Consider the following 17,217-nt stretch of genomic DNA (forward strand, 5'->3'; position numbering starts at 1 on the left):
GGGGGGGGCATGCATGTTTTCTTTTCTCTGAGGAGTGCAGTCTGCGAAGGGCTCGTTTAACTGTTTCTAATCATAGACTGTAAATAAAGATGGACGTAGCCTCTGTGACGTCACCGACAGGTTTCTGAAGAGCGGTTTTGAAGCTCAGAGTGAGCTGCTTCGCCGTCGCCACCTTGGCAGTGTCTGACTCCGACTAAATATTAGAGGCTGTGAGTCACATACGATCTCGCAAGAATATATAAAGGAAAGTGGAGAGTCGACAGATTCTAACAACATTTCAACCGTATTTCTACGCTGTTTCATCACGAAGATATTAATAAAATGTAAACAAGTGAGTTATATAAACAGGTGTCATGAAGGAGGAAATTAGCTCTAGAGACCAAAACAGTTTATGTACCAGGCTGTAAACATGTTTATTTCTGCTGTAAAGTTGGACATTTTAACATGGGAGTCTATGGGGACTGACTCACTGTTGGAGCCAGACTCTAGTGGTCGTTAGAGGAACTGCAGCCTTTAGCACTTCAGTGTTAGCTTCATGCAGGTTGATAATTGTTTTAAATCCCTTAAAAAAACAAAGATGGCTTTCATTGGCCTGGCCTTGCGTCTCTGGCATTATGTCATTAATTTGACAGACAGATACTCGATTTCATAAATATCAGCTTATAGCCTCATCTGAGCGAATTCACACTTATTCTTTAATTAATATCCAGGTCCATTAGAAGTCACAGAGCCACTGCCTGTGCTTTGTGTTCACTCAGAACTCCCTCACATACAGAGACGTACTTGTTCGTTACCCTCCCTCGTTAGCGGAGCTGGCGCCTGAGCAGAGCTGGGAGCTACTGTAACTGGGTCTGCATTCTGCTGGCGGGGACCAGGTCACGTAGGCCCCTGGTTCTAGTCAGAGCATTTGTTTGTTTGTTGCTATGTGTCTGTGTTCGGGACAGAGAAGGGTGGACAGCGGAGCAGAGGCTGGGGTTGGGGCAGGGTTGGCCTCTCCCTTTGTCCTGCAGCCTCCTCATTGTTTTAGATTTAGAAACTCCCAGGAGGATGTGCGCTAACTGGGCCAACTTCCTGTCATGCGGAAGCAAAGTTATTCTTACTCTACGTCTTTGATATCAAAAATGTCGTCTGTGTGATGTAAAACCTTGAGGCCAGATATAAATACAAGGTCTTTGTGAATATTGTGGGTTTTGCCCGGAGGTTTAAGACTAGGGGCCCGTCGCACACAGGCCCAGAGGCCCACAGGGTCAGGAGGCCCCGGGTTTAACCAGCTGCCATTAGATCAGATGAGCTCCCTCCATCTCTATTTTTAAATCTCGGCTAAAGATACATTTCTATTCACTAACCTTTTAGTCCGTTGTCATGTTCGTGAATATTTATTTGCTCCTTGTTGTTTTCTTGTTTTTTTTGGTATGTTTACATGTTTATTTAGTATTCTTTCCCAGTGTTTTACTTATTTTATACATGTGTTTATTTTAATGTCCCGTGGTCAGCTCAGGCTGTGTTTAAATCTGCTCTAAATGTGCTTTTACATCTCTGTGCCCATTGTCTCACAATCACTGTACACTGTTTAATCTCAGGTATCAGCAGCAGGATTTGGACCTGGGCTCAGGATGGGACTGACCTTCAGTCGTCAGAAAGGCCTGTGAGCTGTCGCAGCCGAGGCTGTTGCAGGCGGTGCAGGTGTACAGTCCGCTGTCCTCCTTCTTCACACGCTGAATGGTCAAAGTGTCCTTGTGCTGGCTCAGAATCACACCTGAAAAGCAACGCACGGTGTCTTTAACGGCAGTGTGAACTCGCAAAGTGAGTCTTTTCTTTTCTATGACAAGCCGCGCCCGCCTCACCTGAGCCCTCCACCACAGTGTGGTTGTTCTTGGTCCACTTCAGCGTTGGGTTCGGCGTCCCGGCAGCATTGCAGTGCAGAGTAATCGTCGCACTAACGTTAACTTTGTGGTCGGTTAAATTATTGAGGATCCTTGCAGTCTCCAGACCTAAAATCACAATCAAATTTTTATCACACCGAAGAAATAAAAATGTCGGTTTTTAAACATTGCTTATTTAAAACAGCTGAAAGAATCAGTTGATGTTAAGAGACACTGAAATGATCATGTTTTAATGCTCCAAACTTAATACCATTTTCTTTTTATAACAGCATCTTCTTCATGATCTTAATATTAATATTCACACAGTTCATTCTGCCTTGTTTAAAGATGGCGACACTTGCCTTTGACAACTTCCTAAATGTGAAAACACGTAAAACAATTTCACTCTACAGACACTCTTTGCTTTTGCGGTGCACAAACCTGTGAGTGTGAGTAATGAAATGTGAATAATTGATTTGTAGATCCTCAGTTACACAGTTTTTGGTACCTCTGAGAGAGAGTCGGCGCAGGAGGCAGGTTCTCTCCTTGGTCTTGATGTTTTCCACCTGACAGGCGTACAGACCTTCATCGTGACGGGACGCGTTGGGCAGCGGCAGCTCCAGGGTCACGTTGGTGCCCTGCGGGCTGGACAGCACCGCCTGCGACAGGGGCGTCCGCTGCAGCGACAGGGAGCGGCAGGGCTGGACGGACGCCACCTGCTCTGACTTGGAGGCGTTGTTCACACGGAACCAGGCGAGGTTGCCGTAGATCAACCTGTCTGCCTTACACTTCAAAACCACGTCGGCTTCCTCTAAGGGCTCATTGGATGGCAACACGCTCACCTCAAGGCCACCTGACAGAGACGGACGCACAGACAGGAACCAGAACAGACATGAAGGACGCTGTGATGATCACAGAGAGAAAGACCACATGGAAAAAAGAAAAAGCAAATTGCTCACGTGTCACATGGAAGAAGATGATGCGTGAATCCTCTCCTATTTTGTTGGCAGCCATGCATCTGTAGAGGGCGTGGGCCTCCGCTTTCTGAATCTTCAGTGAGCTTATGGTTTTCTATGGAAACACATTTACATATTTAATTCAATCATATCAGGCTGCATCCACCTTCATCTGACAGGGTTCCTCTGCTGGCTGTAATCAGGAGTTATTTACCTTCTGGGGGTGATCAGTGTCCGTCATGATTCGCTCTACAGGGTTGTGGCCGGTGCTGTTGCTGATGTCTCTCCAGCCTCTGCACTCCTTCATCTGCACCTCAGACTTAATCAGCCCCGACCTGTTGGACAAAAACACAAGCTTCTTTTTACAACAAATACAAATGTATTGGTACAGCACATTATCATACCGAAGGTCATTCAATGTGCTTAAAGCTCCTCCAGTGTAAAACTCTGCGTCCATGTGTAGTGTGATTATAGATCAGCTCTAGCTTCTATATTAATACTGTGAAAGTATCAAAGCCTCAGTCCACAGAGAAATGCACACAGCCTGTATTCAGAAACTGAGCCTTAAAACCAGCCGTCAGGACTTCTGGAACTTTGTGATGTCACAACAAAGCAGTCACCAAGCCCCGCCCACCTGGACCCACCATCCAAACCTTGCAGGATTTAGTGTCTCTGAGTGTTTTTACCTGAAATATGCTTTATTTTTATTGGATCACTCAGTCAGCCAATCAGAAGAGATGCTCAGAGCCTCCTCTCTTCTGATTGGCTCACCGACCTGTTGTTACTAGAGCTCCAGAGAGAAGCCTGAGAGAGGAGATGTGAAACTACACTGAGATGGTTTTTATATCTTCTTATAGATCAACACTTCAAATAAAACACAGAAGAAGAAGAAACATGGAGCTTTTACAGAAATGAAAGAAGCATGAAAAATAGAAGTAAAAACCATAATAAGAAAACAGAGAGAAACACAGATTATAAACAGGTGATATCTAATTAAAGTGCCAGAGGAGAACAGAGCAGTTTAAGCTTCTTTTTAAACCCAGTTGTGATTCAGGCAGATTTGGTTTCAGCAGTGAGCAGCAGTTTGGTTTTAACTACAGGCTGCACTAACTGACCAGCTCCTGCAGGGTTTAGAGACCTAATAGGTTTATATATATATATGGGACATTTCAGAAATATATTCAGGGCTCATTTAGTGACTTATAGACAAGAAGTAAAACTTTAACAAATATACTCTCAGTCCCTAACTATGTTTTTTTTTTTTTTATCCCCAATATATAATTTTCTTATCATGTCCATACAGATTGCAACATGCAGTAACAATACAACAATTTGAGATAGTAAAAAAATACCCACACTGCACATACACATCTGACAGCATGCAAATAAAACTAAAGTATTTCTCTGTAATTTCCTTTCAGGTGAAACCTGCATTTCTATCTTTTTTTTTTTTAATATTCATGTATTTTTCCACCTGCACTTAGAAATGTAAGTGAGTCTCTCCAGACACAGTCCACACTCTTCCAACAGGAGTCCAAAATCTAGATGTTTAAACCCTAGCTATGTTTACAATGAGTAATAATAGGGAACATTCAGAATTATATTTATTTTTCATGCTTCTTTTTTACTACATTTTGCAGTTTATTGTTGGCTGAGACACACACGAACTGCTGGAACACATACAGGAAAACTGAGTGAAAAACTGGGTGCATGATAACAAGGGAAAGAGAGAGAGAGCTTCTGCAGGAGGAAGCTCTTTTCTGACAGAGAGCAAGATGATGGGAACAACAGGAAACGTAGTGCAGGACTGAGGAAGTGCTCTGATGTGTAGGCAGAAGATAAGGAACCTGCTGATGATCAACACGGCCGAGCCCACCTCCTCCTTTCTGTCAACACTCGTCAAATCGCCACATACCTGAGACTGTTGTGTAACTGCGTCTGTCTGAGCGGTGCACGGCACAGAACAGCTGATCCACTGAGGACGTGGACCGAAGTGCAAAAGGTCGGATTGTACGAAATCAGTAAACGTGTTCTGAGTCTGAATAATTGATGTCTGTCTAAAAATGGACATTGTGAGGAGCATGAATCACATCCGGCGATCTGCATCAGGTCGGAGTTCACTCTCATTGTCTCTTCTGTTGTTTTTGTCAACATCACGAAAGCAGCTATTCCTCTGCAGATCAACAGCCTGTTGACAATGACTGACTGAGAGGCATGTGCGTGCAGACACACCAGGAAGTCACTTTTTCTCTCTCACACACACACACACACACACACACACACACACACACACACACTGAAGAAAGGTGACTTACATAAAGACCTTGGGACAGTCCTCTTTGGACATCCACTGCCACTGGATTTGTGCAGGAGTGGGAAATCCACGGGCGGTGCACCTCAGGGTGGGGCTGCTGCCGTACGGGTACACATCTGTGTCCACCGCCACCTCCTTCTCAATGATGTGAGGAGGAACTGTAGAAGAAGACATGGAGAGTCATCACTGCCGTCTCTTCACCGACAGCGTCAGAAGAAGAAACAGAAAAGAGAAAGAAGAATGAAAACGTGCCGTTGACCAGCAGCTGGAGCGAGCGACGGTGCTCCTCTCTGGTGATCTTATTGGTCAGGACCACTGTGTAATTCCCTGCATCCATTTCTGTGACTTCACGGATGATGAGGGCGTCGTTCCTCTGTTTCACTCTGTAGTCATCCTTAAATGGGAGGCCATTTTTCAACCTGAGCAGACAGAGGAGGATTTTACAAAGCAACACACACAGAGAATCTGAGAGGATGTGAATCTTAGAAGATCACACGTCGTTAGACAGTCAGCTCGTTAACGGCACCGTACCATTTAAAGCTGGGCTCTGGGTAGGCTGAGTACTTGACAGGGATCAGGGTGGTTTGATCTCCCACATTCACCTCCCAAACCTTCATCCATGGCTCCTTCAGGTCGATGAACGGCTTCTCTGGAAAAATAAAATCACAAAATCCTGTTAGTGACACAAATCAACAGTATTTTATCTGAGACGAATTTGCTTAAAAAAGCTCATGAAAAACAAAAACTAACAGAAACCTCATAGTAATTATACTGAGATTCACATTTTCTATGAATAATAATAATAAAAATTCATGTTTCTTACCTAAATTACCTTTATTTATTTAATCTGATCAGTAATTATAATGTTAACAGTTGGCAGAAAAGCTGCACATGCACCACGACTGACACTATGGATTCAGTTCATTCTGTAGGAGCTGTATTGTTTGTATGTTTCACTAACAAACAAAAATATAACTGAAAACATCAATACATGTCACTACAAGTAAAAAAAAGACTTTTCCTTTAAACTCTAATCACTTGGTTTTTATTTTTCCTTTACCACCAATCAGTTTACAAAATAAACTCAGAACATTTGTTTTACTTCTCTGTTTAGTTTTCAGCAAAAACAATAATCAGGAGGAAAATGTTTCTTCGAGAAAATATAAAATAAATATTAATAAAAAAACAACTGAAAAATGAGTCGGGGAAAGATAAACAAAAGAGTAAAATCAATTTAAATTCAGGGAGGAAATCAACAGATTGGGGGTTAAATTAAAGGAATAAACTGTTATATTTGTTTTTACAGTCATTTTTAATCATTTAACTAACAGTATTATTTATTGATTGAATCATTTGTGTTTTGACTAGTGTGATAGGATTCAGGGCTCCACAGTACAACAGCATATTAACTCACCCACTGCTGGTTCCTTTGTTCCAAATGCATGAAACGCCACACAGCAGTTTCATAACTTTAAATCGCATCATCAATATCACATCATCCACGTATACACCACTCAGCTGTCTGTACAGGAGCGGGACGTGTTGCTGGCAGCTTTCATGAATGTGAGATTTTTACTTTTGCAGCACGAGACATGAAACAGCCGTCTGCAGCAGCGCTGAGCTCCGGCTGCACCTACCATACACTTTAAGAGATGCCGAGGCGCTTTTCTCCATCTGCCCACTGGACGCAGTGCAGGTGTATTCTCCGCTGTGATCCGCCGTCACGTTCTCCACGACGAGCGTGTTGGACAGCTCCAGGGAGTTCCACAGCTTCTTCTTGTGGGGCATCGCGTGGGTCGGCCTCGAGCCGTTCACCGAGCTCTGACATCAGAGAGAGAGAGAGAGAGAGAAATGTGACATGTTGTATTTTTTCTCAGTTAAGCAGACAGAACATCAGACACACTTCTGGTCGTCTCTGCACTTTGACCTTACAGAGATAAGCTGAAGGATTCCTGAAAGCAGGAAATGAGGAATATGTGCAAGGACAACGGGAAGTGAGATACGGCACTTCTGGTGTCTGAGTCAAAAAGGCTGATTGAAGCCTGTCACATGACTTCATCACACCGTCACAGAAGAAGAGCGGGAAGCCCTCGGACACTGACCAGGGCCTGACCAGAGTGCGTCCAGTTGAACTCGATGCCCACGTTGAGCTCGGTGTGGGCAGTGCAGCTGAGCACCAGCCGCTCCCCGACAGACAGCCTCACTTGTGCCGGGGTCAGGGTGAGGTCATAGATCTTGTATCCTGCGGAAAAGGGAGGGAAGACACGGCAGTCAGTCCATGGCCTATTGTTCTCCTGAGACCACAGACTCACTCACTGCACCAAGTCACTCTATTGCTTACTCATGTCACTATACTTATAATACGTTATAAAACACGACGCATAAAGGAACTCCACAGTCTTGACTCCATCTTACCGACAACAGCCACGATGTAGAGAGGAGACTTAAATGTCTCATTCCCAATACGAGTCTGGCAGGACACCACGCCGGCGTAGCTGATCAGGTAACTGGGAATGGTGAACCCCGTCTTGGCGTCCCACAGAGAATCCCTCCCATCGGGATGAAGCTCTTTGTTTGGATACTTCTGACAGACACAGAAATAAATGTGCTGATTTTGACCCAGGAATTATAAACAGCAGCTTTTACACATGAGCAGGTTTATCTGATTATGAAAATAATACAACGTCACATTAGATTAAAAAGAGCCATGTAAACTGATATCAGATTTACAGAGGTTACTGATATCACTCCTCAGGAAGTTGTGTAATGTCATCTGAGTTGTCATCTCTGGAGGAGCTTTCTAAAGTCTGAAAAACAACCCTGATGATGTCAATTTTGCTTGGAAACTAAATGTATAACAGAAAACCTGCGTTACAACCTGAGGCATGGAGTTTGAAAAACACAGGTGTTAACATAAAGGGTCAAATGAAAAGATGTTATTGGTTGCATTTTGGGAAATGCAGGATCCGGTGTTTAGAGAGATCCGATCTGATCAAGCTTTTCTAAATCTGACTCTTCTGAATCCCAACTTTATAGAAATGCATCACTTACTTGTTGGAGCACCCTTAATTAGGATGTAATTTAAGTCAGTGGTTCTCAAACTTCTTCACATAAAGGACACAAATTAGACCACAGACCCCCATCTGATAATATTTTTGCTTTTAGATGTTTTATGACAGAAAGTGTTTGACCAGAATATTCATAGTTTCTGTTATTGTGTTACTTATAGATAGAAATATAGTGAAAATAAACTCCCGCAACGACCACTGAGGGTCCCCTGCCCTTTGAATTTGAGAACCACTGATTAAGTTTATAGTATTGCGCCCCCAAAATCCGGGCACATTACTAAATTTACTACTGTTCATCATGAAGGGAACAGAAACAACTCTTCCTTACAGTGTGGAGCGTAACGTTGAGATTCTCCACCGAGCCTCGACACGGTATCACCACCCGCTCTCCTTCACGGATGAACACCACCTCGTATTCCTTCTCAGATGGCACGAATGGCACCTTGTAATCTAAAATCAAAACACAACATGATACATGTTTAAATTGGGCTGACCAGATGTCCCCGTTTTCCTGGGACACTCCCAGTTGTTGGTGGCCTGTCCCCAGTTGGAGTTGTCCCTGGAAATGTCCCCATTTTTAATGTTTGTAATGAAAAACAGATTACTAGCGTTGTGCTTCTCTTGACCAACAGCGGGGGCTGGCTGCTAGCTATAGCAAAACCATCAAAATAGAGTTATCCAATCAGAATTTGTTTTCTTTTTGTTGTTGTCTCTAGGCAGAGAAAGGGTTAGCTGGCTCACTTATTGGTTAGGAGATCATAACCGGGCAGTAATCTAACAAAAACAAACATACTTCAAACAAACTTCACGACTGCTTCAAAAGTAGGGAGTCGTCATCTTATCAGTCGGCCTTCACAATAGTTTATCACAATACAACAGTTACCATGGTCACAATACATGACTGTCCCCCTTCTTACTTCATAGGTAAAAACATTGGATATTTTAATGATATATTGACCGTCACAGTTTAGATCAGGACAGAGACAGAGGTGGACAGGGTGGAGCTCTACACTACACCATAATGCCACTGTGTATTTGCCACCATCAAAACGAGGTTAAAGTGAGTTATACCGTGAACAAACACATAAGCCGCAGCTGAGGTCTTGCCGTCCTCCACTTTCAGGTCTCTGTAGGAGCACTGGTACTGTCCCGTTTCATTCACAGTTGCGTTGGAGATCCTCAGCGTTGTGCAGAAGAGTCCTGATCCGCTGCAGTCACTGACGGAGAAGTGCGTGCTGGTAGGAGGAGTCGACCACCTCAGGTACTGGCGGCCTCTGCCGGCGAAGGGACAGACGGGTATAAATGATTGTCCACGTTTGGGTCAATAATGGAGGGAGTCCAGTGAGGAACATTTATACACACCTGCATATTAGCTCCAGGTTGTCAGATTTATTCAACCTGTGAACGCCATACATGTTGAGTGTTGGTGGATCCGGCATAAAGCGCAGGTCAATGGCTGCAGGAAACAGTCACATGATAACACAAGTCAAACACAATCAGCAGTGATACATCAGTTTTACTCGTCCCTGACAAGTTCGGAGGTCGGAGGTCACATTAAAGAAAAAAAAATACAGTATGGTTCTTAAAGAAAGACTTTAGATCAAAAGCACAGGAGGGAAACTGAAAGAAGAATATAGAAATAAAAATTAGTATGAGATGTGTTTTGTAACTTTCCACTTCCACTTTCCATTCTTTCCACTGCTGCAGAAAATGGCGGAGCTTTGTAAAAACAGGAAGCAGGGGAAGATGGGCCTGGCCGGGCTCAATAGCCCAGCACAGTGTGGTGTAGGTGGGGTTCCTGTTTCTGAGGATACAGGCTGCCCACCGCCTCCCTGTGAGGCCCTAATACACATATTGTATTGTATGGGGAAAAAAAGAGCTGACCAAGTACGCATTATATAAATCGGCCTTAATTTAATTTAATGATCCCTAAGATTAACATGCCACTCCTTATTCCTTAACTGATACAAAATGGGAGTATGAGTGGTTGGAACTAAATCTTTTATGGTTAAAAAGTTCCCTCCTTCTCTCAACATGTCCCTTTGTCCTGACATGAGATGAGCTGACACTACAATACTTTTTCACCAATGTAGACTTATACAACTGTTTCTAAACCACAAAAACACTGAGGAGTGTGTCTGTCCTCATAAACTCACAACTGAGACATGAAATTGACAGAAAAATAAAAAGAATCTGGTATCTTATAATTTTGTCTACAAACTTCTACATCACAAAACAACAGAGCCTGTTGTTCAGTTTAGTCAACAGTTCAGGTAGGATAGTTGAGAAGTTTTATTTTGTTGTCTTACCAGCGACACAAGTGATTTTCAGAATAATGCCCAGCACTGGAATGACGGAGACCGCCTGAGCCATCATCCGACAGGAGCCGTGGACAGAGTCCTCATCAAAGTCCAGTTAAAACAGCTTCAGTGCAGCAAGAATAATCCTGGAGGCTCAGTACTAATCCACTGACCCCTGACGCTTCACGGTCCACTCCAGAGAGAGTCTGCGCCGCCGAAAAGTCATGAAAACAACAGAAGTGGAGCGGCAGTGGACAGAGATCAGCAGCGCGTAAAGTGCGTCTGTGTGAGTGACTGTGTGTGTGTGTGTGTGTGTGTGTGTGTGTGTGTGTGGGTGTTGGTGTGAGTGTGTGAGTCCATGGAGCTGGAGCTGCTGGAGAGGATGGAGAGGGGAGCAACAGGGGAGGAGTCTCCGTCTTACTCTGACACGAGAGACAACAGTGAACTTTGACCAGAGTGTCTGAGGGAAACTCCTCAATGTTCAAGTCAAGTGAGCAGCAGGAGCTCAAAGCAAAACAACACTCAATTTAACATATGGCTGAACCACATGTAGTCAACACGTGGAATTGAGGAGGGGAATGAAAACTGTTTCAGTCCTGGATCTTTTTGCTTACCTCCTACTCTCTGTGTTCTTATACAGTATTTTGATACAGCTACAACAATAAATCTGTATCACTTACATGTTTTTCTGTGTCTTTTGTCAACTTTGAAATAGCGACTGAAACGTGGCTCGTTAAGACTACACGTTAACATCCAGGACATTTCCAAGCTGCTGCTAAAATCCAGATTTTATAACCACGACATCACAGATCTGTTAAAGACATAGACTGTGCTGCGCTTCAGCTATATTTACTAATTATCACTCAGAGAAAAGGTTAGAAGAGACAGATCATCTTTGTTATTTTGTCTCTCACACAGCCAACAGCCTCCATCAGGTTAAACTGCTGCTCCATACAGTGGCCCAGACGGTCAACGCAATGCAGAAACCAAAACACAAATGCAAAAGCCATAATACAAATACAAAAGTCACAACGCGAATGCAAAAGTCACAACAAAAAATACAAAAGTCACAACAAAAAATACAAAAGCTACAAAACAAACACAAAAGCCACAGCACAAATACAAAAGTCACAACTCGAATGCAAAAGTCATAAAACAAATACAAAAGTCACAACACAAATACAAAAATCACATCTCAAATGCAAAAGTCATAAAACAAATACAAAAGTCACAACCCAAATACAAAAATCACATCTCAAATGCAAAAGTCATAAAACAAATACAAAAGTCACAACTCGAATGCAAAAGTCATAAAACAAATACAAAAGCCGCAACACAAATACAAAAGCCACACAATGAATGCAAAAGCCACACAAGACAACATTGGTGTAATGAAACCAGGTCTAGTCGGATCACTGGTTTTGGTCTGATGGAGTCAATTATCTTTAACAGGTACAGAGAGATTTTATTATCATTCCAATAGGGTGCATTTTTATATTTATTTACCACATTATTTATGTATTTATATGTACAGTAAATTGTATTTGTTGGCTTTTATTTTTATAGGCCGAAAAATAAAACAGTGTTGTTGTATTGTTTGTTGTTCCCAAACTTAAATGTGACGTAGGACACGGTCCGTTATGAACAGGACAGAGCTGCTTTTCTTCTCTTCACTCACCTTATGTTCTAATCCTTTAAATACTTTTCTGTGTACTTTTTATTACATAACATGTTTTCTGTCTTTAATGTGTCTGATCGCAGCTTGCAGTCGTCCTCGGAGGAAACCAGAGATGAAGGACTTTGACACAGTCGAGCCTGTCAGCACTGGAGACAGATTCTATGAACTTTGTGTTCAAACGGATTCTGTGGATCGAGTGCAGAGTCCGGTCAGAGGAGAAAAGAAGATGAAAAGAGGATGTGATGATGTTGACATTAAGAATTTGTCCGGACAGTTTCTTTCTAAAATCGGAGTCGTAGAAGCTGCTCGTGTTTCCAGCGTTGTGTCCAGGACCTTGAACCTCGAGCACCACGGGGAGATTGGTCAGGCTTTTGTTGTGAAACTGATCAAACAGCAGAGTTTGTCCAAAACATCACATGTCCAGCAGGTGTTGGTGGAGCGCGACATCCTCACTGTCACTGACAGCCTCTTTGTTGTTTTCATCCTCTGTGCATGGTGATGGAGTATGAGGGAGGTGAGGAGGCTGCTTTCAGTTATTTTAAACTTCTGACCTAATACCTGGCGACTGTGCCACCCTGCTTCAACGCTACAAGCATCTCCCTGTGGACACAGGACGCGTGTTGCTATACGTCGTGGCAGTTAACAGACTTGTCCCATTCAGACAATATTTATCCTGGAAAAAAATGATACGAATTTGGATTATTATTGCCTGATGAGGTACGATAAGAATCACTGGCCTCTGGCTGGTGTGCACATTAAAACACATGGATCCAGGAGCCAGCGGGGCAAGGGTTGGATGGAGGAACGGTGAACAGATGGATGCATGTGTGGAGGATTTTCTATACAACAAACAAACAAAGGTCAATACAGTGCCATGCATACCATAACAAATAAGACAAGGTACATACGTCTGCCTACATTGTTAATGCATCCACTAAGGTAAAGAGCAATATTTAGATCTTTTGCCCGGATTGTGTTTCTCCTCTTTACAGAAAACATTAGTAAATACAAGATAGAAATGATAAACTTCCTCTTCCAAATGAAAACAATTTGCCTCATTGGCAATTATCTGAAAGGAAACATACTAATTGGTTCCAACACATGATCTTCACATAATTCTGCCTGGAAGGTATCAAACAGCTTCATTTAATTCTGGATCGATTAAGATACAAATACACTAATAAATTAACGTTCATTGTATGTAAACATAATTTGAAGGAAATAAACGATGAGTAATCTTAATCATTTCGAACCCCTTGGTGATATAGGATGGTTTCAAATAAAGAGGTCTGTAGAGAACACACACCTGGTTCTTAACCTCCCCTACCTGATCTCCCCTGTGCTCTGACACGTGAATCTCTCATGGAATTGACTCCAGAGCTTGAGCTTCTTCAACACCCACGTTTTATTCTTCTGTATCTGGTTTCAAGCATCATCAAATTGACTGTGTGATCCTGCTGACCTTAGTTACTGTTGCTATGGCTGACATAGTTTCTGCTCTTGTGCATATGCAATTTCCAATGTAAACAACACTTGGGCAGTGTTTGCAAACTGTTCATTAAGCAGAATTTACAGAAACTTTCCCCCTTTTGATTATTATTATTTTTTACTAAATCTCAAACTTCAGGTTTCAGATCTTTAATCTAACGTGAGACATTTTTCTGCTTCCTGTCTTTGTCATCTGTTGATCAGCTCCACAGGAAACATTAAGGTGTCTCATTTAGTCAAAATTTGGGTCAGTGAACGTGGCAGCAGACCTGAGTGAAGTCACATGACTGCTCAGCCGGATGCCACATGACTGAGGGATGAGTTTCTGCATCGGTCTTTGCTCTTTTAAAGGGTTTTTACCAGAAACAAACAGCCAAATTAAAACCTCTGTCACTAGATTTACTGACTTTTCAAACCCTTTTTTTAATCAAAAAAGCACCAAGTGACAAATCTAGTGACAAATCATAAGAGTTTCTAACTTTCTCTCTGAGTGATCATTTTAGAGTAAATCCAGCTGAAATCACGGCTCAGTCTTTGTCTTTCATTTATGTGTTTGGTGATTTTTGTCAGACGACGTCGTGGTTATAAAATCTGGATTTTAGCAGCAGCTTGGACGTTAAGATGCATCTTAATGAGCCGTGTTTCAGTCGCTGTTTCATACTCGACAACAGAGACAGAAAAATGTGCGAATGAGAAGTTTTATTGTGAATTCAGCTGTAATAAAATACTGTATATGTGAGCACAGAGAGGAGGAGGGATGAGAACAGATAAAGAGCTGAAACCAGCTGACACTAGCCTACGACACACTCCGTCTTGTTTTTATGGTTATTAAACCATCTGTAAAAATTGGTGGAACGTCACTTCGTTTCCAGCTTTCACGGCATCTGCTTTAAAGCACGCCTTTTTCTTTTTTTGTATTGTACTTTGGAACCTGTGATTCACTGCCTTCATTTTCCGAGTGGCGACAGAGTCGAGGGTCGTACGCAGTGAGACTGCAGCACGATCAACAAAGATCATCGAACGGTACTAAAAAGATGTCAGAGAAAAGGGTGGTGAGGAAATATGATTAAAACCAGTTCTGTTCCACACGTCAGAACGAGATCGAGGGTTCATTAAAACATTTACATTTTAAGAACTGCAGAACTGAGGCTGTTGAAATCACTCACTATAATGACGAACTCTGATATACTTCATACTGTGTTCTTTATATAGGACCAAATCAATGAATGGATAAAGATTCATCTCATGAGCAAAGATGAAGGTTTGGAAATTAGAGTTGGAGCAGTGTGGATCGTTGGTACGGTGTAGAAACGTGTCAGAGAAGCAAAGCGATTTCAAACAACATCAGACTGTGACTGATGAGCATGTTTTCCACAGGGCGGGATGAATGTACTCTCACCTGATGATGAGGAGCAGGAGGTGTGAGTTCGGAAGCTGGCAGGGATTCATCAGGGTTTAGGGGAGATGATGGGGTTGTATGTTACATCCACATGTTTCCTGGCCCTGGTCACTCCTACAGGGACTCTCTGCCCACCAAACCGCCCACCCTCCTCCAAAGCAACGCTTCCTGGAGGGCACTCCGCACAGAACGCACCTCTGGAAAGCTGGAAACAGTTTCCAGAGAACAGAACATTTGCCTCTCTCTCTTTTTATCTGCCTTTTGTTTTCCAAACTCAATATGAGATGATTGCTTTGAACTCTGGCCCATTCAAAGACAAAGAGAAACACGAAAGATGATTTTAGTATTTGGGGGGAAACGCAGGAGAAGGAAAGACTGGGCGAGGGAATGTGTGAACATAATACTGTAAAAGGCTTTTATATATCTGGATGTTGACTGATGTTAAAGATCACATGATGTGAAAGGTGTCAGCTCGATATGTGTACGACACTTTCAAAGCAGGAATTGTCTTAGATTTCCAGTTACTGATGCAACAAAGCAAAGTGACGAAGCATAAAGAAAAGGCTGTTTTAGCTTTTCTCTCTACAGCCAGCGATGTCAAGTTACTCTGTCTAGAAATAAACTAGAAAAAATAGAAAAAACAGTGTTGAAATCACATCTGATAAAAAACTTGTGAATTGTCTTGGCTTCGTTCGTGTTTGTGGTCTGAGATCACAGGAGGGATTTCAAAGGTCAATGTCCTACAATTCAGTGTGGAAAGAATGAGCTCGAAGCGAGAGACACACAGAGAGGGAGGGGTCGGTGTTTGTGTGTCCACTCTGCGTTGTTGGGCCTGACACAGAAAAGAAGAGGCCACAGAAGAACTGCAACACAACACAACAATATACATTAACATAAGTTTCCATATAAGAAATATATCTACATATAAAAACATATAAAAATGTCAAAAGAAACTGGAACCATTTCATATATTTATGTTTATATTGTAGATATATGTCACATAACTATACATCCATCCCAAAGCCTGTCAATATATGTTGATATTATTTACAGTGGAAAAGTCTGAGACCCAAATTGCCAGAATGGAAAGATAAACATGTTTAAAAATAATGAGAAATTAATACAAAACGCATATATAAACATATGTTACATGTATGTTGTTTTAATAAAATTGCATATTTAAATGATGTATATATTCTTAATATATTTGGCTGCAACATGTAAAAACATATAAAAAATCATCATATAGATCATTAAAAATATCTATATGATCATATGACATCATAATATATCATAATATCATATGATTTCAAAATTCCCCTCAGCTGATCTAAAGCACCAAACAGAACAAAAGAGAGGACAAACACCTACAAGGAGACAGAAAGACGAAATACAGGAGCAGGTCAGTGTAAGAACTGTTTGACATTTTGGCAAAAAGACATATTTGCTTCTTGCCAAGAGTGAGATGAGAGTATTGATTGATGCCCCTGAAACCGGACTATTTCTTGGCTGTAAGTCACTGCACTCGGCCAAGAAACGTCTGGCTAACTAACTTAACAAGTAATATGTTCATTAGTGAGGAGCTAGAAAGCCTTTTTTTAACCTTTGAACACAGAGTCCCCGCTTCATGTTTAACAGGCAGCTTTAAGAGCAGTATCAAAGTGTAAGTGTAAGTAAAGGTGTTATTTTATTTTATTTGACTCTTAAAATCATCAGTAAAGTGAGAAAATGTGCAGTTCTAAAAAATTCAGGGAAAAACACAAAGGTTTGGCCCGAGGATATCGGGTCTGTAACAGTGTGGTGCAGACAGGAGTTGTGAAACGTAAGTGGGGCAATATGTTATGTTTGTAGACAAACAAGATTTTAAAATTATGTTGTCACGCTTTATTGTAATCTCTTCCTGTCTGCAGCAGTATGTCGGAGGTTTATTAGTATTAGTGCTGAAGCAGGAATGTTTTGCCAGTTTACCCTCTCACCTCTGGATAAATTGTCTCTGCCGGTAAGAAACAAAGAGCAGAGAGTCAACAGTCTCTTTCTCTGTGTGTCTGGTTCCTTTGTGCTGTGTCTGAATCTGGACAAACTCATTTGTATAATTAATACAAATCTTATTTTTACGGTCCAGTGCCCACAAAGCAAGAGGTTACTGCAATGT

At 42.0% G+C, this 17,217-nt stretch overlaps 1 protein-coding gene across 2 annotated transcripts in view; it reads right to left on the reverse strand.

Moving 5' to 3' along the window:
- kdr (kinase insert domain receptor (a type III receptor tyrosine kinase)) overlaps nt 1–10,849 on the reverse strand; it is a 17,861-nt gene extending 7,012 nt beyond the window's left edge. Inside the window, exons 1-15 of one of the 2 annotated variants that reach the window (XM_023393209.2) lie at nt 10,510–10,849; nt 9,563–9,656; nt 9,272–9,474; nt 8,529–8,650; nt 7,548–7,713; nt 7,235–7,374; nt 6,770–6,953; nt 5,664–5,781; nt 5,385–5,551; nt 5,134–5,290; nt 3,033–3,153; nt 2,822–2,933; nt 2,371–2,715; nt 1,845–1,991; nt 1,625–1,756 (exon numbers count right to left, since the gene is read on the reverse strand). In XM_023393209.2, coding sequence (XP_023248977.1) covers nt 1,625–1,756; nt 1,845–1,991; nt 2,371–2,715; nt 2,822–2,933; nt 3,033–3,153; nt 5,134–5,290; nt 5,385–5,551; nt 5,664–5,781; nt 6,770–6,953; nt 7,235–7,374; nt 7,548–7,713; nt 8,529–8,650; nt 9,272–9,474; nt 9,563–9,656; nt 10,510–10,576 — 2,275 coding nt within the window. In that variant the 5' untranslated portion in view covers nt 10,577–10,849. Of the gene's footprint in view, nt 1–1,624; nt 1,757–1,844; nt 1,992–2,370; nt 2,716–2,821; nt 2,934–3,032; nt 3,154–5,133; nt 5,291–5,384; nt 5,552–5,663; nt 5,782–6,769; nt 6,954–7,234; nt 7,375–7,547; nt 7,717–8,528; nt 8,651–9,271; nt 9,475–9,562; nt 9,657–10,509 lie in introns of both variants that reach the window. The other variant, XM_023393208.2, reaches the window with a different exon arrangement.
- Nucleotides 10,850–17,217: the final 6,368 nt, after the last annotated feature.

The sequence above is a fragment of the Seriola lalandi genome, unplaced genomic scaffold (assembly GCF_002814215.2).
Source record: "Seriola lalandi dorsalis isolate HSWRI2012SDOR001 ecotype SW California unplaced genomic scaffold, Sedor1 jcf7180002054930, whole genome shotgun sequence".
Classification (NCBI taxonomy): domain Eukaryota; kingdom Metazoa; phylum Chordata; class Actinopteri; order Carangiformes; family Carangidae; genus Seriola; species Seriola lalandi.